The sequence below is a fragment of the Molossus molossus genome, unplaced genomic scaffold, assembly GCF_014108415.1.
Source record: "Molossus molossus isolate mMolMol1 unplaced genomic scaffold, mMolMol1.p scaffold_m16_p_13, whole genome shotgun sequence".
Classification (NCBI taxonomy): domain Eukaryota; kingdom Metazoa; phylum Chordata; class Mammalia; order Chiroptera; family Molossidae; genus Molossus; species Molossus molossus.
The window spans coordinates 89,095,855-89,122,668 of NW_023425348.1; the positions used below are offsets into that span (position 1 = coordinate 89,095,855).

Genomic DNA, 26,814 nt, shown 5'->3' on the forward strand with positions numbered 1-26,814 from the left:
CGAGCCCAAGTCTGAAGCTCTGTTAAACTGAGGTTTTCTCCCTAATATTACCCTATCTTGCAGCTCCCGGGTTCTGTTCCTGCGGGAGGAAGGGGCACTAGTTCGCGGGCCTGCAACGGGAGGGGCTTCGGGAGAACAGCGCTTTCCCTTCCACCTCCTATCACCTTGAAGGAGCTGACAATTTAAGACAAATGGATGGATTACCCTTTCCGCTCGTTCAGGTCTGAAAACCTGCAACCTAAAAATGGAGGCAAACCCGTTTTTTCTCACGGGTATTGTTCAATACCTCCCACCCCCACTCCGTCATTCCAGAACTCTATTATGTGGGCTCCAGGTACCAGACACAAATGATCCTAGCCACTCCCTCCAAGTTGTGATAAATGGTAGGAAGGAAACAGGCTGAGACCTAGTTCAGGGTGACCAGAGAAGACACTTCTGAGAAGACTGCATTAAGGTTGGGGAGTGGACAAGGTGGAAGGAGGATTGTTACCCGGTGGAAATTAGAAGAAACTGTAGTGTTTATTAAACTAGCCGCTTTATTGCCTTTTAGGGTCCCTATCTTCACTTAAGGAGATTTCGAAGTGCTTGAGGGAGGAAAACCTGTAAGAAATGATGGAGATCTGGAAACAGGCCTTGGGAATCCTGGAGTGGGGTCACAGTGAGAGCCTGGTCAGCCTGGGAGACAGACACCACAAAGGTCAGGAGTGGCTCGGTGTCTGGCCTCTGTTCAGCACTGCTCAATGCTCTCAGCTCTTGGGTTACCCGAGCCTCAGTTGCCAGCCACTCAACTCCTGTGCCAGCACCGCCTCCACCACCTTCCTTGGTTTGTTGCCGTAAGCATCTTCGGGCACGCCGCCGCCCCTGCCATACTCGGTGCCACAAGGTACAGCGCCAGCTTACTGATGAGAGTGATGCCCCCTTCCTTGTCTCAACCTCGGACCCTTCTTGGGCTGCGCGAGGTCCTTTGGGGCCCTGTTCTGCTAGCACTGTGTGGCCTGACTGCTCTTCTTCTCCAGTGGCTAGCAGCTTTGCAGTCGTCAGGGGAGGCTCCCCTGGCTCCCCAGGGCTCTGCATGGCCCAGTCCTGCGCCATCTCTCCACCCTCTATAACCATTTCTTCCACCCCGTCTTCACTGTGGTCCCCTGCACAGCCCTTCTGCTCCTGCGCCCTCTCTTCAGAGCCTTTGTTCTGTCCATCTAATTTCAACCTTTTGCATGACTCTCCCCGGGGAGAATCTCCAGTTCCACCTCCCTCTGACCGCAGTCTCTTGGTTCCCTGTTCTATATGACACCCCAGTGCTTCCCTTAACACCTGGACCAGGGCAGCAGTGAGCTGGGTGAAGGGAGCAGTAGGTAAGGGGATTGGTGTTTCAGACAGCAGGGAGCTAGGGGAGCTGGGCTGCAAAAGGGGGAGCAGTCCCCAGTCCCGACCCCGGGAAGATCGGTGCTGGTACTGGAGGCTTCGGCAGTAATTGGCTGCCGCTCGGCAGCAGTTCTGTAGCCGCCCGACGACCCGGGTGGTTACATTGGCTGCCACATTGTGACTCAGGTCAAAGGGATCCTGGAGATTCATGGGGCCGAGACGCAGACCCTCCCAGAGATTAGAGGGCAGGCCCCCTGCTATAGGCAGTGCCTGACCCTCCCTCAGGGACAGCAGTGAGCCACGAAGATCCAAGCAAGAGACACAGGAGAAGAACTGGGCTAGCAGGGAACCTGGAGAAGGAGGAACACCAGGAAAAAGGGGTTACTAGGAGGCCAGAACTGAGACAGGCCCTGACCCAAAGCCATTCTCTTAGCAGGACTTTCTTTCTCCCTTGCAAGTGACTCACAATAAGTGCCAGAAGCCAGGCCTCTGTGATCCCTATAAACAAGAGGCCAAGCTCTCTCTGTGCCCCTAGCAACATCCTTCCTCAGATGCTGCTCCTTCCCCTTGCTGGCACTGTAACGTTGGGCAAGCCACTTCATTACTCCAAGACATGGTTTCTGCATCTGTGAAATGGCAGTAACAACACTAGCTGTCCTCCAAGGCTGCTGTGAGAACCATGCCCGGCCCACAGTTACTGTGGAATGAATGTTACCTTGTAGTGATTAGCATCTTTTATTAGTCCCCAAACTCACTCAAGGGCTCCTTATTGGTGCTGGGCTCCAGTCTTGAAGCATCTCTGGGGAAACTACAGTCCCAACCATCAACCTCCACCTGTTCACCCTCACCTGTGGAAATAAAAGAGGTGAGGGTCAGCCTGGAAACTGAAGACTGGGGGAAAAGGAGGGTGATAACAGAGATCTCATTCCCAGTGTAGCTTAGTGTGTCTACATGAGACAAAGAAGAGGAGATGAAGCTAACGATAGAGAGGGTGGAGGCAGGGCTGCTGTACCTGCTTTCTGGGTGAGCTGGGTCACAGTGGGCAATACAGGAGGGTTCCTGGTCTGAAGGAAATAGATCACGAGCAAGGTCAGGGCGTAGTTATTGAGAAGGGGGCCACTCCCTGGGTAAACAATCAATAATGCGTTAGATTAGAGGTGCTTACGATCCCCTCCTTGGTGGTTTTTCTCAACCTTGGTTTCTGTACGTGCCTCCCCTCTCCTTTGCCCCAACACCAAATCAGGCACCAGGGCTGTCCCAACTCTCACCTGACAGCCCTCGACCCTGAGCCCAGCAGCGGACGGTGTACACCAGGGGCCGTACTCGCTCATCCAGCTCAGAGCAGAGACTCAGGAAGCGGGAGTTATGCAGGGCCAGCCTGGGACAAAGAGGAGACAAGGATGTTAAGGCTGAGGAACCCTCTGGACCTATCACCCCCAGCTGTTATTCCAGACTAGTGTAAGGGGAACCAGGAATAAGGCCAAGAGAGGGTTTCCCAAGTGTTTGCCAACACACTGATCTTGTGAGAGGGTACACTACATGCTACAAGCCCTATGTGCCCATCTTGGACATTCAGGGACCACGTCATTATAAGACTGCTCATAACTTCAGTATACAAAGAAACAAAGACAGGGAGGGAGAAAGGGAGGAAAGGAGAAGAGGGAAGAAGGAAGAGAGAAAGAGGAAGTGGGGAAGAGGGAGGGAAAGGAGAAACCTATTTGTGTTTAACTTAACATTTCCCAAACTTATTCAACCATAGAACTCTCTAAATCTCTTAAAAATATTTTCCAAAAAACACACTTTATGAACATGGAAATGGCAGCCAGACAGGAGATGAGTGGCAGAAAGAGGGATGGAACCAAATAAGGACAACCTGGAGGCTCAGCAGGTGCAGGAGCTCCCACACCAAGGCTCCCTCCTCAGCCACCCCAGAATGCTCAGCTGGCCTTCCCCAACCACTCCCCTAAACAAAGGTACCGGTTACTGAGGGAGATGTCACCGTGGAGACCTGAAGGCCGATGGCAGAACTTGACCACAGGGCGTCGGGCAGAGGGCACAGTTTGGACTCGGTACACTCCAGGAACACAGCCCCGAAGAATGGATCCCACCAGCTCCAGCATGGCTCCCTGCTCTGTTTTCTCCCCCTTCAGGGCCTCTACTAGTTCCAGAACCTTCCCCAGGTCCCCTTCTCCCCGGTCCTCCTGCAGTGGTGAGGCTGGAGGCAGGGACTGGGGAGAAGCAAGGGTCTCAGAGGCCAAAGCTGAGTCTGGAGTCCGGGGTGCCAGGGAGGAGGAAGGGATTTCAAAGTCCAGGGCTTCCGAGTTTGGGGGAGAAGCTGGAGGCTGTGAGTCTGAAGGGGAGGCCGGGGTGCCGGCCAGGGCTTGAGGATCCAGTGGGGATGCAAGGGCCGAGTCCAAGGACGGAGACTCTGGAGCCTTTGGGGCTGGCTGTGGATGGAAATGAACATATTATACATATATGTTCATTTATGCGTATTAACTCATTTAATCCTCACAATACTTTAATTTTTAAAGTAAAACTAACCTTTTAATGACATAACATAAATGATCTGTATTCTATAGAAACGTTATTGTCAAGAAAGGCCAGAAAAGATAGAGAAACTGTTCCAGATGAAAGGAGACTAGAGCGACAACATTACAGTCCACTGTCAGGGCAGCTGACAGAACGGGAGTATGTACTGTACATTCAAGTTTCGTAGAGCTCTGTACTTATTCCAGTGTGACATTTCCTCGGCTTGGTAACTACTGTGCTTAGACACTAGAATACCTTCGTTCTTAGGTGGCACACACTGGACTATTAAGGGGTAAAGGCATTGATGTATGCAACCTACTCTCAATTGATTCAGAAAATATTGTGTGTGTGTGTGTGGAGAGAGAGAGAGAATGATAAAAGAAATTTTATTTTAAATATAACCCTTGCCCAGCCAGTGTGGCTCAGTGGTTGAGCACCAACCCATGCACCAAGAGGTTGCTGGTTTGATTCCCAGTCAGGGCACATGCCCAGGTTGTGGGCCAAATCCCAGGTGGGGGGCATGCAGGAGGCGGCCAGTCGATGCTCTCTCTCATCGATGCTTCTGTCTCTCTCTCCCTCTCCTTTCCTCTCTCTCTAAAAACCAATAAAGAAAAAAAAATTTTTTTTTAATAATAAAATTAAAATAAGCCCTGGCTGGTATGGGTCAGTGGTAAAAGCATTGCCCATAAACCAAAGGGTCCTGGGTTCAATTCCGGCCAAGGGCACGTACCTTGGTTGCGGTTCATCCCCGGCCCTAGCTGGGGTTGTGAGGGTGGCAACCAGTCAATGTGTCTCTCTCACTGATGTTTCTCTGTCTCTCTTTCTTCCTCCTCCTCTCCCTCCAGCTCTCTCTGAGGATTAATGTAAAAGCATCCTCGGGTGAGGATTAAAAATAAATAAATAAATGAAATAAAAATAATCCTTTTTGTGGGGCAGGAGATATATGGGAACTTTGTACAGATAAGCAAACATAACCCAAAAATTACCTTATTGTATGTCCTGTCATATATATTTGTTGTTGTTGTTAATCCTCACCCAAGGATATTTTTCCATTAAATTTTAGCAAGAGTGGAAAGGAAGGAAGGAGAGAGGGAGAGAGACATCGATGTGAGAGAAACACCAACCAGGACCCCAAACAGGACAGGGATCGAATCTACGTCCCAGGTACATGCCCTTGACTTGAATCAAACCCTCAACCCTTTGGTCCAAGAGCCACTGCTCTAACCACTGAGAAAAACGGGCCAGGGCTATATTTTTTTTCCAAAATAACATATTATACATGCCATTTTGATTTTTTTTTTTCCTGTTGCAAATGCCATCTAGTTCATGTCAATTCATTTTCATCCTATGTAATACACATCCACATTCACATTTCTCAAATTATGATAACCCTTTCTGCAGGCAGGTCCCATTACCCCCACGGAACAGCTGAGGAACTAAGGCTGAGAGGTCACGTGCTTGCCCAGGGTCACATAGCCATTCCCACTGACTACCTCCCTCGACACTCACCTGGGGCTCTTGCAAGTCACCCAGATCCAGGAAGAGGTCAAGATCACAGCCATGGACGTCAAAGCTGTTTATGGAAGAGCCGAAAGGATGGACCACACAGCCTGGGTGCCGAGCAGAGAATAAAGGTCAGGAGACATTGGGGGGCTAAAGGGTGGAAGAACATAAGGGGCACAAAGATGAAAGAGCAGCCAAATACCTCCAGCTGAGGGAGGACTGAGGACAGACATGGGGGAGGAATGCACAGGGTGGGCTCAGATCATGAGGGAGGTGACTCACCAGGAAAGAATTCTGTGAAGACCTCCTGTATCAGGGCCACCACAAGGCTCCGAAGCTGCTGCTCAGCCTGGGACAACTCCCTCAGCCCCACCAGCTTTACCATTTGTGCCCCAACATCTGGGGCCTCGGCTAGTGCTGTGGCCAGCTGGTGACTGTCAGGGGCCGCTCCTTTGGGAGATTTGGAGGCCGGTCTCTGGAATTCTTTCTGTTCCCGTGGCCGAACGCGCAGGCGATGTCCTCCCAGGCTGTGCTGGGGCTGTGACAGAACAGCTTCCCGGGCACCCACATCCCCCATCTCCACTATGGCAAACACTCCCTGGAAAAATCACAACAGGGTCTTACAACCAAGAATCCAAACATGTGGTCTAACAGTGGGCGAGAAAGTTTGAAATGGGGAGCACCTATAAATCAGGAAGATTGGCTTGCTGTTTTTCTGGAACCACGGGAATATACTTAGAGAAGCAATTCTTTCCTTCACTTGAATCCCACATGTGTTACTCTCACCCCAGTCAGACTCTGAAAATCTCATTTTACCTCTTTCATCGTCCCTATGCTTCCCAATGTCATGTCACTGGTTATACTTAGACCCATCCCCTCACTTTTCCTCCTTTAATTAGAGTCTTTTAACATTGATTAAGAATCCACATAATAGCCGGGTCAGTGCGGCTCAGTGGATTGAGCGTTGTCCCATGGACTGGGAGGTCCTGGTTCAATTCCCGTTCAGGGCATATGCCGAGTTTCGGGCTCGATCTTTGGTAGGGGGCGTGCAGGAGGTAGCCAAATTGATGTTTCTCACATTGATGTTTCTCTCTCTCCCTTCCTCTCTCTCTCTAAAAAATCAATAAAAACATATTTAAAAATAAAAATAAATAAAATCCTCAAGTGAGGATTAAAATAAATAAATAAAAGGGTGGATTTTAGGGCATGGGGGAGGTTGAAAAGGGTAAAGGGAGATAAATGGAGATAGGAGACTTAACTTTGGTGGTGAACACACAACATACAGATGACGTATTATAGAACTGTACAATTGGAACCTATATAATTTTATTAACGAATGTCACCCCAATAAATTCAATAAAAATTAAAAATTAAAAAAGGGTGAAATATGCTGTGTACATCATATCTTAAATGAAAATAAAATCGAGGAGGGTGCCCTTCCTACCCTCATTTCTACCCTTTTGCCAAAGAGAGAAAAGAACCAAAGGAGAAAGGCAGCTGCTTGGACCTGCCCAAACTATTCTTCTGACTCTGAGAAATCACACAGCTCACCACACTATGGTTCAACACCAAGTTTGCAACCAAAGTCCCAGGTGTCTCTTTGCCTGCCCTTGTCTCTGTGCACGTATTTCCCTCAAGAACCCCCTTAGAAAATGTCAGCGAGGGCAGGATTAGCAGGTTCAGAAGTCTGTCTACTAACCATTTTTCTCCTCTCAATACCAACATCCCCAGCTACAGCCACCATATACTGAGGGCTTATTTTACTTTTTCATTTTAATCTTTATTGTTGAAAGTATTACAGATGTTCTTCCTTTTTTTCTCCATTGACATACCCTACCCTCCTACCCTCACCTTCACCTTACTGTTGTCTGTGTCCATTGGTTGTGCATATACACATGTATGTTCTTTGGTTTATCTCTCCCCCACCCCCAGTCCCTCTGAGGTTTGCCAGTCTGTTTTCTATTTCCATGTCTCTGGATCTATTTTGTTCATCAGCTTGATTGTTCATTATATTCCACAAATCAGTGAGATCATGTGATACTTATCTTTCTCTGACTGGTTTATTTCTTTTTTTAGTAATTTTTTTTTTTTTGCATTTATCTTCAGATAGAGCGGGAGGGAGAGAGGGAGGAAGAAAGAGAGAGAAACATCGACGTGAGAGAGACACATCTAGTGGTTGCCACCCACATGATCCCAACTGGGGCCAGGGACAAAGTGCAACCAAGGTATGAGCCCTAAACAGGAACCGAACCCGGGTCTCTCCAGTCCACGGGCTGACACTCTAACCACTGAGCAAAACCTGCCAGGGCTCTGACTGGCTTATTTCTCTTAGCATAATACTCTCTAGGTCTGAGAGCTTATTTTAAACCAAGCAGTTCACAAATAATTTCTGTTTCATAAGACTCCCACAAGACATGTATTATTATTCCCATTTTACAAATTAAGAATCTAAACTCAAAGAAGTTGAGTATCTTTTGACTGTCACCCAAGTAAAGGCTTAAACCCCCAAATCTCCACCTCCCAGTGACGATCTCCCTTAAGGAACTGTTGTGGAGTTTAATGAGATAGTGTATGTAAAATACTTAGCACAGCCCTGGCCAGCATGGCTCAGTGGTTGAAGCCCATGTACAGGAGGGTCACAGGTTTGATTCCCAGTCAGGGCACATGCCATGTTACGGGCTCAATCCCCAGTAGGGGGCATGCGAGAGATAGCCGATTGATGTTTCTCACGTCAATGTTTCTCTCTCTTCTGTTCCTCTCTCTCTAAAAATTCAATAAAAACATATATCAAAATAAAACTTTGGTTATAATTGTTATAGTAATTAGAAGTCTCTTTTTACAATATGTTTTTATTGATTTTCTAGAGAGAGAGGAAGGGAAAGAGAGAAACATCAATGTGAGAAACATCAATGGGCTGCCTTCTGCACGCCCCCCTACCAGGGATCGAGCCCGAAACTCGGGCACGTGCCCTGTACGGGAATCAAACCAGGACCTCTCAGTCAGTGGGACCACAATCAATCCACTGAGCCACACCAGCCAGTCAATTAAAAGTCTCAGAAACTTGAGGTTTAAGTTCAGAAAAAGATCAATTTTTACAAACGAAATAAATATGAACAAAAATGAGGACATTGAGCTTTCTGAAAAGTAACCCAGGACAGACACTGCCAAATGCCCACCAAATATGCATTCTCCCTTTCTTCCTTACTAACAGAATCCCAATTTTTGTTCAGAAGGGCAAGTACCCAGCTAAAAAAAAATTTATTTCCCAGGCTTGCCTATAGTTAGGTACAATCATGTGATAAGAGTTCTGGCTAATGAGATATAAAGAGAAGTCTACTGAAGAGGTCTCAGGAAAAAAATATTTTCCTTGAAAATAAAGAAAAGTTGGGCAGGAGACTCAGACTCAGTAGGTACCAGCCTTTTATACTCTGCCCTTCAACCTGCCCCTTCTTCTTACCTGAAGACATAGAAGCAGCATTATCACATCTATAAAGTACAAGTCACATGCCAATGACAGAGCAAAAAAACAGTAAAACCCTGCACTTCTTGTTATAAGAGAACAATTGAACCCCTTTTGTTGAACCCATGTGGGTCAGTTGCTAAATGCAATCCCTAAGAAAAGCAGACCCCATCCCATTCTCTCTTTTTTTTTTAATTCATTAATTTCTCTTTGTAGCCCCATCCCATTCTAAAAGAAGACTTGGGATCGCCTAAGCCATACCTATATAACCAGGGTGCAAACTGCAACAATGCACTTTTGTCAAAAGACTAGAGAGACTTGACAAAAGGTCTGCATGGAAGCAAGACAAACAAGACCACAGAGAACAAGCTTGTTTGCCCAGCACTGTCCAGAGGACAGAGTGTTCTGACCAGATAACCTCAAGCCCTCAGTGTAAGTTAATGAATTGCTAGCTGATTTATCAACCAGTCTCTGTGGGATTAGGATAAGGCTCCCAATCATGTGGGGTTTTTTTGTTTTGTTTTTTTTTATCCTCACCCGAGGACATTTTTTCTGATATTTTGTTCAGATAGAGTGGGAAGGAGAGAGAGAGAGAGAGAAACATCGACGTGAAAGGGACACATCAAATGGTTGCCACCTACATGACCCAACCAGGGAACAGACTGCAACTGAGGTACGTGCGGTTAGCGGGAACCAAACCCGGGTCTCTCTGGACCACAGGCTGACGCTCTAACCACTGAGCAAAACGGCCAGGGCTTTTTTGTTTTTTAATATTAAAGGAGAGAGAAAGAAACATCACTGAGAGAGAACATCGACTGGCCGCCTCCTACATGCCCCTCACTGGGAATTGGGCCCACAACCTGGGCATGTGACCTGATGAGGAATCAAACTGACAACCTCCTGGTGCATGGGCTGATGCCCAACCAGCAAGCTACACCAGCCAGGCGCGAAGTGCATGCTTTAAAACCACGTGATTGGGCTGGCCGGTTTGGCTCACTGGTTGAGCGTCGACCAGGTGGTCGCCAGTTCAATTCCTGGTCAGGTCACATGCCCAAGTTGTGGACCAAGTCCCCAGTGGGGGCCATGCAGGAGGCGGCCAACTGATGGTCTCTCTCATCGATGTCTCTCTCCCTCTCCCTTCCTCTATAAAATCAATTAAAAAATATTCTGAAATAAATAAATAAAGCACCAACTTCACCATAATTACTACTCATTTAACTGTCTACTTTCTCCACTAGACTAAGTTTTGTGCGAGTAGGGACCATATCTATCCTATTCACCACTCAGAAGGCAGCTCTATGTTGGAAAAATTGGACAGGTACATGCAAAAAAATGAAACTAAACCACCAACTTACACCACACACGAATAAACTCAAAATGGATAAATGACTTAAATGTAAGTTGCAAACCCATAAAAGTCCTAGAAGAAAACAGGCAATAAAATCTCAGACATCGCCCTAGCCGGTTTGGCTCAGCAGTTAGAGTGTCGGCCTGCGGTCCAGAGAGACCCGGGTTCGGTTCCCGCTAAGGGCATGTACCTCGGTTGCAGTTTGTCCCCGGCCCTAGTTGGGTCATGCGGGTGGCAGCCACTCGATGTGTCCCTTTCACATCGATGTTTCTCTCCCTCTCTCTCCTTCTCCCACTCTATCTGAACAAAAAATGGAAAAATGTCCTCGGGTGAGGACAAAAAATAAATAAATAAATAAATAAATGAATAAATAAATAAAATCTCAGACATCTTGCATAGCGTTATTTTTGCCAGTATATCTTCTAGGGCAAAGAAATAAAGGAAAAAATAAACAAATGGGACTACATCAAACTAAAAAGCTTCTGCACAGAAAAAGAAACCATCAACAAAATGAAAAGGGAACCCACTATATGGAAGAACATATTTGCCAATGATACATCTGATAAGGGGTTAATTTCTAAAATATATAAAGAACTTATACACCTCAATACCAGGAAGGCAAGTAATCCGATTAAACTGGGCACAGGACCCAACTGGTGTGGCTCGGTGGTTGAGTGTCAACCTATGCAACAAGAGGTCACCAGTTCAATTCCCGGTCAGGGTACATGCCAGAGTTGCAAGCTTGATATCCAATGAGGGGATTACAGGAGGAAGCCGATCGAAGTTTCTCTCTCATGTCAATGTTTCTATCTCTCTCTCCCTAAAAAATCAATAAAAACATTAAAAAAAAAAAAAAAAGACATAAAGATGTCCAATTGACATATGAAAAAATGCTCAACATCATTAATCATGCGAGTTAAAACTACAATGCAGTATCACCTCACACCTGCCAGAATGACTATCATCAATAAATCAAACAAGTGCTGGCGAGGATGTGGGGAAAAGGGAACCCTATTGCACTGTTGGTGGGAATGCAAAATGGTGCATCCACTGAAAAACAGTATGGAGTTTCCTCAAAAATTAAAAATGGAATTGCTGTTTGACCCAGCAATCCTACTTCTGGGAATATATCCTAAGAATCCTAACACACCAATCAGAAAGAATATATGCACCCCTATGTTCATAGCAGTATTATTTACAATAGCTATGATTTGGAAACAGCCCAAGTGCCCATCAGTAGATGAGTGGATACACAGACTGTGGTTGCCTGGCCAGTGTGGCTCAGTGGTTTAGGGTCGACCCATGTACCAAGAGGCTGCCAGTTTGATTCCCAGTCAGGGCACATGCCCAGGTTGTGGGCCAAATCCCCAGTGGGGGGCATGTAGGAGGCAGCCAATCAGTGTTCTCTCTCATCAATGTTTCTATCTCTCTCTCTCTCTCTCCCTTCCTCTCTCTCTAAAATCAGTAAGAAAAAAAACATTAAAAAAAAATAAAGACTGTGGTACATTTACACAATGGAATACTATGTGGCTGTAAAAAAAAAAAGAAGTTTTACCCTTTGCAACAGAATGGATGGACCTGGAGATTATTATGCTAATTGAAATAAGCCAGTCAGAGAAAGACAAATACCATATGATCTCACTTATATGTAGAATCTAATGAGCAAAATAAATTAACAAAACAGAACCAGAGGCAGGATACATGTAACAGACTGACAGAGGTCAGAGGGGAGGGACATGGGGGGGACCGGATAAAAGAAGGTGAAGAGAATAGCCAAAGAACATATATACATGGCCCATGGACAAAGACAACAGAGTGGTGAAGGCCAAGGGAGGGCTTGGTGGAGGTGGGCAAACAGAGGAAAAATGGAGGACATCTGTAATAGTGTCAATGATTTTTTTTTTTTTAAAGAATGCAGCTCTAAGCACAGTGCCTAGTACAAAGTTAGCAGTTAATGCCCTGGCCAGTTTTGCTCAGCAGTTAGAGCATTGGCCCGCAGACCAGAGTCTTGGGTTCAGTTCCCGCTAGGGGCACGTACCAAAAAATAAATAAAATAAAGTTTATTAGAAAAAAAACAGAAAACACAAAGTTAGCAGTTAAAATATAATTGGTAGGCCAGCTGGTATGGCTCAGTGGTTGAGCGTCGACCCACGCACCAGGAGGTCAACAGTTCGATTCCTAGTCAGGGCACATGCCCAGGTGGTGGGCCAAATCCCCAGTGGGGGGCATGCAGGAGGCAGCCAATCGATGTTCTCTCTAATCTATGTTTCTATCTCTCTCGCTACCTCTCCCTTCCTCTCTCTAAAAATCAATAAAGAAAAAAATATTTTTTAATAAGAAATTACAAAAATAAAATAAAATTGGCAAATAAAAGATTGATTAATAGATAAATAGCCAACAAGTGCCCCAGTGACTAACTCTGGTGAACTGAGAAAATCCAAGTTTTGTGGTATTCACAGAGCTGGACTAGTCCACCCTGGCTGTATGGGTCAGTGGTTAGAGTGTTGGCCCCAGCACCTATGGGGTCTTAGGTTCATTTCCCAGTCAAAGGCACATACCTGGGTTGCAGGTTCGATCCTCCACCCTGGTGGGGGCGCATACAGGAGGCAACCAATGTATCTCTCTCACATCAGTGTTTCTCTCTCTCTCTACCCCCCTCCCTTTCACTCTAAAAAATCAATGAAAAAAAAATTAACAACAAAACGTACTGTGGTGTCCAAGTACTGGGGTGTCCACCAGGGACCAGACACATTAGGAACCAGCCAAAACAGACTCCTAATTTCTCTTGGTATGTGGCATACTTAACTCATCATTTACCCTCAGAGCCATTCATTCTACCTTGTCCTTATCCATGACGACACTGGCCACAGGTCCAAATGCCTGGAAGTACTCAGAGAGCTGAGTAGAATCCACATTCCGGGGAAAGCCACTGACAAACACACTTCGAAGTCCCTGGGCCTTTCGGGCAGCTCGTAGTTCTACCAGATGCCGGTGCTTCCGGCCTCCCAAGTGGGCATCTAGGCTGGGTCCTGCAAAGACAAACGTAAAACAAAAATATCCAAATCACTCTGCAGTGTACCTGTTCTCTGCATACCTAAATCCTACTGACCCTTCCAAGCCACAGAAAGTGGGAACTTTGAATAAACAAACTCCTAGCTCCTTTCGCCTTCCTCTCTTGTCCATCTGTCTTTACATATAGTGATTGCATTTCAAGTGGTTCTCAAGACAACTGACTATACTACAAGTATTTCTTAAACCATCTATAAGTCCTAGGAAGAGAAACACCTGCAAACTGTAATAAAATTAACAGGTAACTTACCCAAATCATACATAGAACTGAATATATCAGGACCCTAGACTATTTCCCATGGATCATATCTGAGTATGGTATAAAGATCACAAGTGCAATATATGAAGCCACATTGTCCAAGTTCAAATCCCAGTTCTCTCAAGCTGAGATCTTGGGCAACTTAACCTCTCTGTGTATCAGTTTCCTCAGATATAAAATCGAGATAATAATAGTACAAAACAAATAGGTACTGTTCACACACAGCACTTGGCAGAAAGTCTGGTACCTGGCAAATGAGGAAAAACTTTAGCTGCCATTATTTTTATTACATTTTGAGTCAGCTGCTTGATGTCATCAATGTACATATGGGGCCAGGGAAGAGTATCCTGGATTTCTGACTGCCTCTAATGAGACATAGCAGTAGGGCCATTCACAAAGAAAAAAAAAAGAAAGAATGGAAGATCCAGTTTAGGGAATATCATTATTCCAGACTTCAAAAGTGAAATCTAAGGTTTCATTGTGCTGTTAATACAAGGACCTTGTCAACTCTTCCAAGCCCACCTTCTGGTCATGCACACCATGCTACTTCACCCATCTTTGCCCCTGACTTAATTACCACATTTTCTGTGATCCCACAGCTCCCCAAACGTATCTATGGAGCACTGAAATTGTCTCTATCTCTAGATGGTGAGCTCCTTCAGTGTTTCATTTCCCTCTCCCACCGTAAAGGCCAGCAGAACAGCAGGCACAAAGGGGAGTCCAATACATGGCGGTTAAACAGGAAATAAAACGACAAAACTTTCGTCGTGGAGATTTCGGATAGTGGGAAGGAGGGTGTAAGGTGGTGGGACTTTCCCCACTCTCTAATCCCTTGGGACAGACAGAGTGAAAACGGACGTGAGTGACTCCACCTATCCACCTGTAACCCTAACTTTCTCTAGGACCCGCAAACGAAAGCCCACAACCACCCCTCCTCACTAGCCACCGCTTACGGTTGGCTGTAGTGACGTGGCAGAGGCAGCAGCGAAAACCCCCACGCGGCAGCGATTCGACATCCGAATCCACCGCCGCCATCGCGACTACCCGGTACCGACCACACGCAACCACTTCCGCCACTGGCGGAACTCACTCTCCCAAATCGCAAGGCGCTCGGAAGCAACTTCCGCCAGAATAATAGGAAGTGACGTTAGGATAGTTAATAGTGCGGGCACACTCCTCCGGAAACCAGGTTCCTTCGACTCAGGGTTCCGTTTCCAGCGGGTGTTAAGGCGTTATGGACCGACTTTGGGAAAAGCCACTCATCCATGAGTCTTATTTACATACTGTAAGCCGATTGGTGCGCTCTCAGCTGTTCAGGTGCTGATTGGTCCAAAGAATCTTGAATATTCATAACAACAGACACAAAGGCCGGCGCGGTGTAGACAGCAGGCCATTTCTTTGCTGTGGGGAGGCTGTGAGGCTGGACCCGTGTAGCTATATCCTCAACCCCATGTTTACCTGGCAAATAAGGGCGGAGGATGAGCAGCTCCACGAAACCGAGGATTGTCCTTTGACTCTCAACCACAGGGCTGTTACACTCTCCCTCTGCCTTCGTTTCTCCCTTCCAACGGTGTTCTGCGACCGCTTCCTAGCCCTGGTTGGGGAGCTCTGCCGGACCCGTCACCTTCGGACTCCAAGGGGCCACAGCCAGATCCCTGCAGTCCGGATGAATGAGGCTTCCGCAATACTGGGCTGCACTCATGAGGTGCCAGAGCCACCAGCCCACTTCAAAGCATGCGACGGAACGTACTATGGTAGCACCCGAGTAAAAGACATTGAAAGGGAAAGCCCTGCTTCCCAAACCCAGGCTAGTATACTGGTCAGTTCATCCTGACACTACAAATGTAAGCTTAGGACAAGGAGAGTAAGAGAGCTGGGGAGGCCCTAGGAATCGGGAACATGAGATAGAGGACTGTCACTTGGGCTAAGCAGCTCTTGCTGTGATTATCAGCTCACAGCTGTGGACTGTGGAAAGAGCAGTGGACCTGAGGCTGACTTCTCAAGGTCTGTAACCTTGAGCAAGTGACAACTCTGAGCTCTTCCCCATCTCTAAAGGAAGTGCTGCTGGACCCAGCCGGTGTGGCTCAGTGGTTGAGCATCAACCCATGCACAGAGGTCTCAGTTCGATTCCCAGTCAGGGCACATGTCTAGGTTGTGGGCCCAATCCCCAGTGGGGGGGCATGCAAGGAGGCAGCCAATCGACGTTCTCTCTCATAGATGTTTCTCTCTCTTTCCTTTCCTCCCTCTAAAATCAAAGAAAAAATACTTTTAAAAATAAAATAAATAAATAAAGGAAAGAAGTGCTGGACCTTGCCAGGTGTGGCTCAGTTGGCTGAGCCTCCTCCCACACACCCAGAGGTTGCCAGTTGGGTTGCAGGCTCAATCCCCAGTAGGGAGTGCATGATGTTTTCCTCTCGCTCTCAAATCAATAAAAACATATTTAAAAAATAAATAAAGGAGCTCTGGCCGGTTTGGCTCTGGGTTAGAGTGTCAGCCCGCAGACCAAAGAGACTCAGGTTTGAGTTCAGCCAAGGGCATGTACCTCGGTTGCGGTTTGTCCCTGGCCCCAGTTGGGGTTGAGTGGGTGGCAACCAGTCGATGTGTCTCTCTCACATCAATGTTTCTCTCCCTCCCTCCCACTCCGTCTGAAGATAAATGTAAAAATATATCCTAAGGATATAAATAAATAAATAAATTAATTAATTAAAGGAAGTGCCCAAGGAGCACATAATAGACTTCTGATCTCTCTCCTAAGATGTGTAGACCCTGAGAAAGAAGACATCTACTAAGAAGGGCTGCTGGTGGCTAACTGGGCTCAAATTTTTAAAATAGAGCCTAGCAGCCATTTCTGTACAGGGGTTTCTACTGAAAACTGCACTTTGGGGAGAAGCCTGCACTGTTTCTGCTATCTGAGTCAGCCTTTATAAAGGAATTTCTGACCAATCAGGGCAGTGCCTTTTGGATCAATCAAACTGCCATGATTTGGAGTCCTCATTTATATAAGGACAGACGAATTAGGGACCAGGAACAGGGACTTCTATCCATATAAACCAACTCCCCTCTGGCTCTGAGAACAAAATTTCCTTTCCTCTGAAGGCTGCATTTTTCCTAGCTGAGCTAAAACAAATGTTTCCCTGGAGCAGAGCAGCACAGAACAGACCTGGAGAGGAGCCTGGCTGTGCTGTTTCACAATTGAGCTGTTTTGCACTGAATAAAGTTTTTTATCACACTCCAAATTGGGGAGTTCTGTCGGCACTGAATTGGCACCAGCCAACATCAGTTGACAGATGCCTCTCCTATTGGGCCTAGCTCAGGTGTCTAATCTGTCTCTTAAACCCCAAAAGGCAGGAATCAGTACTAGAGTGGGCCCTGATATTAAGCAGCTGCTGAGGCTGGCCTTGAGGACCCATGAAGCAGCACTTATGCAAATATACCAGAGCTAGGTGGTGAAATCCTGCCCCTCCAAGGTGGGCTTTGTCTTGCCCAGGCTGCTAGCAAATCCCAGAATTCCATAAGTAAAAGGAAGAAGGGAGTTAAGAGTTGGGAAACAGAGAAAAAAAGCATCTTCAAACACACACACACCTCCTATGGAGGAATTCCACCCAGAGAACCAGTTCATCCCAATTGCTTTGAATAAATCTGGGTCAAGTTGGTGCTTCCAGCACCACAGGGAACTAGGGAGCAGTTTGGGTCCCACAAGAAAGCTAGCTGGGCCTAGTAGATGTTCTCTCTCATTGATGTCTCCATCTCTCTCTCCCTCTCCCTTCCTATCTCTCTAAAATCAATTTAAAAAAAATTTTTTTTGCATTGAATTTGCACCAGCCACCCTCAGTTGACAGATACTTCTCCTATTGGGCCTAGCTCAGGTGTCTAATTTGTCTCTTAAACCTGTCTCTTTATTGGTTTTAGAGAGGAAGGGAGAGGGAGAGATAGAAACATCGATTGGCCGCCTCCTGCATGCTCCTCACTGGGGATTGGGCCCACAACCTGGACATGTGCCCTAACCAGGAATCAAACTGGTGACCTCCTGGTGCATGGGTCGATGCTCACCCACTGAGCCACACCAGCCAGACAGAAAAAAAGAATTTTTTTTTTTTATCCTCACCCGAGGACATTTTTCGATATTTTGTTCAGATAGAGTGGGAGGGAGAGAGAGAAAAACATCGACGTGAAAGGGACACATTGAGTGGTTGCCACCCACACGACCCAACAAGGGCCAGGGACAAACTGCAACCGAGGTACGCGCCCTTAGCAGGAACCGAACCCGGGTCTCTCTGGACCGCAGGCCAACGCTCTAACCACTAAGCCAAACCGGCCAGGGCAAACATTTTTTTAAAGAAAGCTAACTGGAGCAGGCCATCTGTCCAGGCTGCATATCTCATAAAGCTGTTACCAGGGTAAGCCCCATCTGTACTTTCTTATCCTTTGTCCTCTTATTTTCCTAATTGAAGACACCACGTACACATATACACTCATGGCAGAGAACAGCTGAGCCAGGAGGAGCTGAAGAAAGCAGCTTTTTATTTGTTACTATAAGAACCAATTACAGAATCCAAGGTTTAAAAAATGGACAAAAGATCTTTATTTCTGAGAATTGGCATACAAAAGGCAGAGGTGACAAGGGGAGGGAAGGAAAGAGTGAGCATGGGCTGGAGTTGATGCCAGCTTAGGGGCCTCAAACTATTTAGGAAAGTCCGGACACCGGACAGGAAGAGAAACCCCCCTTTTAGAAAAAAAAGACATGGAAGTCATGGCAGTGTACGCCCCCCTCCCCCAACCAGGTACCACCACCTGATATCTGTTTACTCTTCCCCTCCCTCGTCCCTTCACAAAGGGAGGCAAAATTTTTAAAAAATTAAAAAACCCTCCCCCTAAAACTGTCCAAGACAACTGTGGGTCCTACCCCCCAAAACAGGCTAGGTTCCCACAATGGGCCAAGTTCCTGGAGTCTGCCTTCCTTCACCAGGGACGGAGAAGCATGGGAAGGAGACAAGCCTTGAAGTGGCAACACCAGAGGGCGCCTAAGCTCTCCAAGGACACACACGCACACTTGTTCCCTCCCTCACTCGTTCTAACTCCCTTTGACACCAGAGGGAGGGGAACTTGGGTGACCTGGGCACCCACCCTCTAGCTTTCAGCCCACCTCCCTTCCCCACAGATGCTCAGTCCTCCAGGACAATGGGCTCATTGGTGCTGGCAGGATGTGAGGGTGCAGGTAGAGAGACTGGGGGCCTCACTGCAATCAGAGGTGGCTTCACCTTCAGGGGCAAGTTGGGCCTTCGGGCAGCTCGCCGCATTTCCAGATGAGTCAGAGCCTTCCGCAGGGCCCTGGCCAGGGAGAGAAGAGGGGAATCAAGAAGGGTAAGACCCTCGAGTTGAAACCCCACATTCCACACTGCAATTCTTCCAGGATCCCCAGCCTGTCTTCCTGGAGCTGGCCTTGCTCAGATACTCCTCTTTCCCATACCCACCAACCTGGCTTGTCAACCTCTGAGCCCCTCCCATGGTGGGCTCCCTACCTGGTATCTTTTGTGGCCACAAAAACCACAGGATTGGGGGCATCAGCTGGGTTTAGTTTCTGACGCTTGGCTGCTGGTTGGGAGCTTGAGCGAATCCCTGAGGCCAGAGGCCTTCCATTGGCGGAGAAGGGAACCCCTGCCATCTGGAAAAGGGTGAGGCAACACAGTGAGAAGGAACTCTCTCAGACTCCCATCAGAAACAGAAGCCCACCCAACTCGGTCTACTCTAGTCTGTCAACTCACAGTCTCGTAGGCCCGTTTCACCATAATGCCCCCCAGCCCCCGGTTCTGGGTCAGCTGGTTTCTGTTGATTGGTGTCTTGGTACCCCGAGGTGTTTTTGGTTTCAGAGGTGCCTGGGCCACTACCAGGTAAAAAAAAGAAAAGAAAATGTAAAAAACTTTCTTCTTTCTATGCAGTTTCCCTGGGCATCCCTAATAGTAGTAACGGAGGATCTAACAAGCAAATACCAGTACAGTAGACCCTAGAACATGGGGGTAAGGGGCACCAACCCCCCACACAATAAAAAAAATCCCCATATAGCTTTTAACTCCCCAAAAACTTAGCCAGTATTTCAAAAGTCACACAGGAGTGTGATCTTGTCAAAATCAGTATGGTCATACTGAATAGTTCATGAGAAAACATTATCAACCTACAAAAGTACAGTTGGTTAGACTAAACCTCTAAGGCCTGAACAGGAAAGAAAAAAGCAGGAGTGCCCTGCAGGTGTGGCTCAGGTGGTTGAGCATTGGCCTGTGCACCAAAAGGTCACCAGAGGTCGCCAGTTTGATTTCTAGTCAAGGCACATGACTGGGTTGTGGGCTCGATCCCTAGTAGGAGCCATGCAGGAGACAGCCAATCAGTATTTCTCTCTCACATCGATATCTCTCTCAAGTCAATAAAAACTTATACTTTTAAAAAAGCACAGGGAATCCTGGCTGGTTTGGCTCAGTGGTTGGAGCATTGGCCTGCAGTCCAGAGAGACCTGGGTTCGGTTCCCGCTAGGGGCACATACCTCAGTTGCAATTTGTCCCAGGCCCTGGTTGTGTTGTGTGGGTGGCAGCCACTCGATGTGTCCCTTTCATGTGGATGTTTCTCTCTCTCTCTCTCTCTCTCCCCCCCTCCCACTCTATCTGAACAAAATATTGAAAAATGTCCTCGGGTGAGGATTAAAAAAAAAGCACAGGGAGAGAAGGTTTTGACAGTAAAAGTATTGAGAGCCTAACACCACCCTAACTGGTTCCACATCCTATACCCACCCTATATCCATAGTCCGGTTCCCCATCCCATACCCAGATCTTTGACGATAGTTGCCAGGGGCAGCCGCACCAGAGGGTGAATCTTCAGTGGAGTCTTGGCGGCCTTAGGAAGTCGAATGGAGCCTGGAGAACAAAGGTGAACACTTTTGAAAGGGCTTATCTATTCAGGCCTTTTCTGGGGCCAGGAACCATGTCTAAATCTTAACAAACCCCTGTGGTCCACTATGCCTACTGTCATTAAACATCCAGAGACACACTGGTCTCTGGCCAGGGCAACCCCTAACCTGCCACCAGCCCCAGCACTCCTGCTCTTACACTCTGCCTTGATGGCATTGGCATTGATAGGGGCATAGGGTCGTCGAGCAGCTCTCCTCGGCTGTAGCAGGTCCCTGCACATGCGTCTGGCAAGACGGGTCAGCTTTGTGGTCTGGAGCAGGAATGTTTGCCTGTTCTTAGCCAGCAGCTTGGCCCGGTTGGCGCTGGTTGTATAGGGGGAGAGACTTTGGGCTTCAGGTCTGGACAAATGACCCCTTGAGTGTGGCTCCTGGAAGGACACAGGAAAAAGGAAAAACACAGGTTTACACTGAGGCTCCCTTCTTTCTTCCATTCTCTGAAGAAGGCTATTTATTCCTGACTGATTACTGCCATCCTGAACTACCTGGCTCTGAAACCACCTCCCCACCCTCTCCCTCCCCCACACCAAACCATCACCATATATGGAGTTGGGTGTTCTGGCCTTCACCTAAGTTCACATCAATATGCTTACTATTCTCCCCTTCCTCTCCCTCATAAGTTCTTACTGTTGTGCCCCGAGCAGCCCCCTCAAGCTGGGTCGGGGTCTTCAGTCCCCCGTATTTCTTCCAGTAGATCCAACAGGAAGCACAGAGGCGGCACTGCATGTTGGGTGGGCCCCAGGCGTACCACTGAGCAGACTGTGTTGCTGTAAGAGCACAGAGAGGAGGTGGAGATTGGATTGGGGGGAAAACAGCCACTTGACCCCTCAGGTCCTTGGATCAGAGCACACTTCTCACCCACCCCCAACACCCCTGGCCCTCCCTAACTCACTGTGGCAGCTCTCGCAGGTCAGGCCCTTCTGGAATCCTGCCCCATTCATGCCAGGTTTGGAACCCACAGAGATGATCTGGTTAGGATTTGGCTTGGTGCTAATGGGGGCAGGAAGGGGGAGAAAAGAAAAGAATTCAAGGAAAAGAATCTATTTCCACCTTGTCTCTATAACTTGGCCTTTCCTCCTGCCCAACCCTAATCACTGAGGAAAGCACAGGCTGGGGGGAGAAAAGGAAAATATGCTGGGCTCTCCTGCCCGTCACACTTACTAGGTGGGGATGTAGACCTGTTTCAGTTTGCTGTCTGCTTCAGCAGCTTTCAATCTCTTCTGCAGGAAGGAAAAAAAGAGAAGGATCAGAGCATCTCAGCAGAAGCCCTCTGGTCCAGCCTCCCCAGCCCAGACCATACCTGCTGAATATAGCGGTCTGTGGTTTTCCACATGTAATAAAACTGGACTATGCTGGCAAGTGACTTCCAGGGTAGCTAAGGAGGGCAGAGGGAACAAAGGTGAGCTCACATCTGGCCCCAGGTCCTGATTCCCTCACCTGCCATCTTTTCCACCTCTTCTCCTAGCCCCATCCACTTACAAAGTCCTGGCGAATATCGTTGAAATCCTTCCCGTACTTCTCTAGGGCCTCCTCAAACAGCATGGCCTCAGAGGCAGACCACTCCTCCATCTCATCCCGACATAGCACTGGGCCCCCCTGGGGCACCAGGGTAGACATGGCCTTCGCCAGGTCATAGCCATTCCTTTGCAATGTATCCATTGCGTGGAACTACAAGGAAAGTAGGAAAGGTTAATGACCTGAAATCCTCAGCATGCTCTCCTGCTGCTCTTTAAACTAACCCATTCGCTCAGAGACACCCCCCCTCTCCTGTCCCCAGGCCCTGCAGTTCCCCACAAAACCCAGCCTGCCGGACCACCCACCCATTTCTGCTCACCAGGGTGATATCTCGAGAGGCAGCGGCTGCACTCATGTGCAGGCTTGGCTGCCGAATGGAGCTGCTACAATCTAGGGCTCTCGCGAAGGTCCCCACCGCTCTAAGGGAGAAATGGAGAAGTCAGGAGGGAAAGAAGAAAGCACAAGTATGCTGAGGAACTAAGCCAGATGAGAAAAAAGGACAACAGCCATATGCCAAAAAGATAATAATGTCCATCTCTAAGAATGGGACTCAGAACTATGGCCACACCTCCCCAGCCCATCTTCCCCATCCACCCACCCCTCACCGGGCCACCACGAGAAACTGATCAATCTGCCGGTCTGTGAGAGGGTTGTCTGGGTCCCAGACCTTCATCTCCATCTTCTGTTGGTTCCGATTATCAGATTCTCCTGGGGAGCGGGCAATGGCATCATCATGGAGAGGGAAGGGAGAATAGGTGTCTTGAGGATCACAACAACACCTTGTTCATCTCCTGATTGGATTCTATCAGTCACCTCCACTCTCAAACTTATTTTCCCAACTGTGCCCACTGCCCCTTCCAGGTTCCTGAGGTCACAGGAACCTGGATCATAGCATAGAACCATGAGGACTGTGCACTGTACAACTGCAAGGCACATGACTTACTGAGACTATGACGTTTGATAACCCAGTAGCCAAACAGTCCATCCTGTGCTTACCCTCTGCCAGGCGATCTGGGATCTCAGCTTGGTATTTGCAACCAACTCGGATCTCCCCCTGATCAGCTAGGAGTGTCTTCTGCACAGGGTCGAATACCAGTGAGTAAAAAAAGCAGTCCTGGAGATGGGAGAGAGAAGGTAAGCAGGGCAGCAGTCCTCAAAGGCAGGGGGCAATGTACCTAGCGTTCCCAAATAGGCAGTTTGTCAATCTGCTACCTCATCACAGTCCTTTCCTCTTGCCTCTTGGGGCAATGCCCACTCCCTTCCCTCTTCTCCGACACCTCTTTCTCACCTCTTTTTCCAGGTACTGGCTCAAGATATCTGTTTCATTCAAGAGGGTCACACTGCATTTTCCACTACAGGAGAGAGATCAGAAGACTCTGGGTGAGCTCTTCATTCCTGCTCCACAGTGTCCCACATACCTCACCCCTCCCTCCTCTCCATCTTCTAAATAAATGCATGCTGGCCACAGTGGCCCTGATTGTCCCATACCGTATGTGGGTGGCTGGTAATGACTCAAACTGCCGAGAAAGAAAAAGTTCCCGGTGCTTCAGTTGATGTCGCTGCTGCTCCGATACCCCTGGCTGCTTTGATTCCTCCTCAAACTCCCCTGGGAGATTAAGGAGGAAGAAACCAAGTCAGAAACTAATCCAGAAAGAAGACACCTTGAACAGTCTAGCACAGGGAAAACCATTCCTGCCTCGGCTGTCTTTCTCACACTCCCTAGGCATCTGCCTTCCATACCCTTACCCCACCAGTGTTCTCACTTAGCTCTCTTCCCCATCAGAGATGCTCCCAACTCTCCATCACTAAAGCTCTTAGGAAAGAGCTGCTTAGGGTAGGTGCCAATGCTCAGACATCACTCATGAAGCCCAAATCTATCCACACTAGGCCCAGCAAGAATATCACACTTGTCTTTCTTGCTAAACCAGAGGTCCAGAAACTGAGATGAAAAGCATCACACAAGGTTATGTTTAACACTTCCTCTTTCCAGGTTTCAGGAGACTCTTTGCTCTTAAACATCACGCACAATCCTAACTATCCCTCACTTTCTATTGGCTAAGTTTATCTGTGGGGCTTTCAAGAATAGTATCTCTCAACTCAGTGCCAACACCTTCCTCCCCAAGGAGCTGCAACTTGCCCTGAAACCTTGGTGGAAAGGGTTAACCTGGCTGGGCGCCAACCAAAGTGGGAGGGGGCAGAAGAGCCACAGGCCCAGGCTCATTGGTGCATTGTTCCCAACCACAGGGAGAAGGTGGGGGGGGGAGGGGGTGCAACAGGCTCCACCCCTCGCCTGTGAGCTCCGGAAACCCTGTGCTAAGGGAAGGGGGACCACACCCCCACACCCCTTCTGATTGGACAAGGCCAAGGTCAGCCCCTGCCAGATGGAGCTGGAAACCCCAGAGACCTTGTTAGGCCCAGCAACTCTGTAACCCCTCCATGCCCAAAGCAGCCTGAAATAAGGAAAATAATTTAGGAAGGAGGAACAAGAGGTAGGGGAAAGAAAGCCAAAGCAAGCAAGAAAAAAGAAACTAAAGAAAATTGAAGGAGATACATTTTTTGAAAGAAGACGAAAGCGTAAAGAGAAGGAAGATGGGGCAAAAGGAAAAGATGTAAAATGGAGTGGAGGGGGAAACAGGAGAGGTGAGAAAGAGAAAAAGAGCAAGAAAATTTTCCTCGCTTCCTATTCTATCCCTTTAATGTATTCGTACCACCTCCTGATCACAAAATAAGCCTGCTTCCCTATTATGCAGGATTCTAAGTGATCTCTTCCTCTTCACCTTGACCTTCAGTCACAAGCCATTGTCCCTAACTGTCCCCTAATGGTCCTGCTTCTCTAAAGCTCCTCATCCTCCATTTAAATACTATCATCTCTTTGACACACATCATTCACACACACACAAGCCACATTCTGGCTCTCCTTATCATGGTCTTGCCAGCCTGCTTCCAATCCCAACTTGTAAAAACAGGCCTCCCTCCACAGACCAGGCATTTCCCACCCCCAAACTCACACCCTTGCATTGGGCATGCTACCAGGGGAAACGCCTGCAGGGACATGCCCAGGCCTCAGATCATGGGGAGTGGGAGGGGGTAGAGGGTACAGAGACACTCACTGGCATTACTGTCAGCCAGGCTGTTGAGGCTACTAGAAATGTCCCTTCGCCGAAAAAGACACACAACCTTTGCCTCCACATTTCCATTTGCAGTCTAAGAGAACGGAAAAAGGACAGTGAAAACTGGTCACTAAAAAGTAGAAATGCACAGACTAACAGTCAGTAAGTTTCTAAAGGATGTAGAAAAACCCAATACGTTATAAATAATGATACACATTTAAAGACAGACTTCCAAATCCCTTTCCTTAGCCCCCAAGAGATAGAACAGTAAATTTCCCACTAAGCTCTCAATAGCCTTTCCTGAATACAACAAATGAATGAATGAATATGAATACTTAGGATAGGGTTCTCCTTCTCTCTTTCACCTTAAGTTAGAGACCTCAGAAGAAAGAGCCCACTTGGGGAGGGGGGTGGGGAACTGCTCCACTCACCTTGTTGAGCTCCTCAATCCGTCTAACCAGGTAAGGATTGCTGGAGGAGTTCTCAAAATAGACGTAATCTGCAGAGGGTTGGGGGTGGGGGAGAACCGAGAAGATCAGAGGAGTAGCAAGGTGGGGAGAGAGAAGGCCCAGGTGGGCCAAAACAAGGTAAGTCCAGGTACAGAGGACGCTCAGAAGTGGAAGTGGAGAGACTACGAAAAACTAAGGGACCCCCTCCTCCCCACGACCACCTAGTTCTAAAACCAAATCTTCCGCTCAGAAGTGAGCTTGAAGTTAGAAAAAAAAAGCAGGGGGTTCCCCTGCAGTCCCAACTCCGCGATGGGGTTGCACCCCAGTCTCAGCGACGCATGCAATTGTTCACTGAAGCGCGGGGCCCCGGAACGGCGAGGCGGTCTCCGCGGCCCTGCGCGCCCCCCGCCTGCTTGTCAGTTCCTCCAGAAGCACTTTGCCAAGCCCGGCTCCCCGACGCGGGGACCTCAGACGCAGCCCGGAAAGTGCTGCCGGGGCTGCCCCCAGCCCCTCCGGGAGCCCCGGCGTCGGGTCGCGTCGCAGTCCCCGCACCCTCGCTCCCTGTTTTCCCGGTTCCGGTTCCGGTCCGCGCTCGGGACCACGCCGCCGGGGGCCGAGCCTCTCCGGTCCTGGCTCCCAGCCTCTCCCGCCCGGGGCCCCGCGGCCCCGGTGCCCGGTACTCACCCCCCACCCGGTACATGTTGGCCGCCATGGCCGTTCCCGCCGCCGCCTCCGGCCGCACAAAGGGTCCGGGAGGCTCGGGGGGGCAGGGCTCGGCTCGAGGCGAAGCCCGGAGCGCGGGGCTGGCGCTTCGCTAAGTCTCGGTCGGGCACGCGCAGCCGGCACCTCCGCCGCCTCAGCCGTCGCAGCTCATCCCGGCCCGCGCTGTCGCCGCCGCCGCCGCCGCCTCACGCCCAGGACGCCGAGGCCGGCACCGGTCCGCTCGGCTTCTTCCGGAACGAGCTCGGCTGCCGCCGGCTCCGAGCCAGGCTCCGGAGTCGTCTGCCCTCGCGGACCCCACCAGACGTTGGGCTCTGCCCGCCGCGGGGAAGGCTGGCCCTGCCGGCCCCGGGGTTCGCCTCCTTCCGGAACACCTTCGGCGGACGCGGAGAACAAGGCCCGGCGCTCGGCTCAGGTCGGAGAGCGAGACCCCACAGATCGGCCACTTCCGGAAGCGGTTCGGCTCCCTCCGGCCAACCGCGGCCCGGCGCTCGGCTATTTCCGTTGCAGCTCGGCCCCTCCTCCGAGGGCGGGAGAG

At 48.8% G+C, this 26,814-nt stretch overlaps 2 protein-coding genes and 1 long non-coding RNA gene across 5 annotated transcripts; 1 reads left to right on the plus strand and 2 right to left on the minus strand.

Annotated features, from left to right (window-relative positions):
* Positions 1–404: 404 nt before the first annotated feature.
* Positions 405–14,969, minus strand: TUT1 (terminal uridylyl transferase 1, U6 snRNA-specific). Of its 3 annotated transcripts, none has more exons than XM_036259736.1 (9): positions 14,487–14,719; positions 13,044–13,234; positions 5,680–5,995; positions 5,404–5,504; positions 3,340–3,809; positions 2,631–2,740; positions 2,375–2,485; positions 2,118–2,210; positions 520–1,712 (listed from the first exon to the last, which is right to left on the minus strand). In XM_036259736.1, exons 1-9 carry the CDS (start codon positions 14,566–14,568, stop codon positions 562–564), a joined length of 2,625 nt encoding a protein of 874 aa, XP_036115629.1. In that variant the 5' UTR covers positions 14,569–14,719; the 3' UTR covers positions 520–561. The 3 variants fall into 3 exon arrangements, with proteins under 3 accessions (XP_036115631.1, XP_036115629.1, XP_036115630.1); XM_036259737.1 differs by lacking the exon at positions 14,487–14,719 and adding an exon at positions 14,818–14,969 and having other exon boundaries at positions 524–1,712; XM_036259738.1 differs by lacking the exon at positions 2,118–2,210 and having other exon boundaries at positions 405–1,712; positions 14,487–14,592.
* On the plus strand, positions 4,956–9,236 carry LOC118628785. Its single transcript, XR_004959307.1, has 3 exons — positions 4,956–5,058; positions 5,296–5,528; positions 9,074–9,236. It is a non-coding gene; the product is annotated as an uncharacterized LOC118628785 (long non-coding RNA).
* A 3,063-nt stretch (positions 14,970–18,032) lies between the features above and the next one.
* MTA2 (metastasis associated 1 family member 2) lies at positions 18,033–26,744 on the minus strand. Its single transcript, XM_036258769.1, has 18 exons — positions 26,241–26,744; positions 25,539–25,606; positions 25,108–25,201; positions 23,486–23,603; positions 23,286–23,349; positions 22,994–23,111; positions 22,603–22,705; positions 22,317–22,416; positions 21,962–22,150; positions 21,783–21,857; positions 21,644–21,702; positions 21,375–21,472; positions 21,110–21,249; positions 20,625–20,853; positions 20,343–20,432; positions 19,296–19,414; positions 19,053–19,195; positions 18,033–18,861 (listed from the first exon to the last, which is right to left on the minus strand). Exons 1-18 carry the CDS (start codon positions 26,266–26,268, stop codon positions 18,696–18,698), a joined length of 2,001 nt encoding a protein of 666 aa, XP_036114662.1. The 5' UTR covers positions 26,269–26,744; the 3' UTR covers positions 18,033–18,695.
* Between the last annotated feature and the right edge of the window lie 70 nt (positions 26,745–26,814).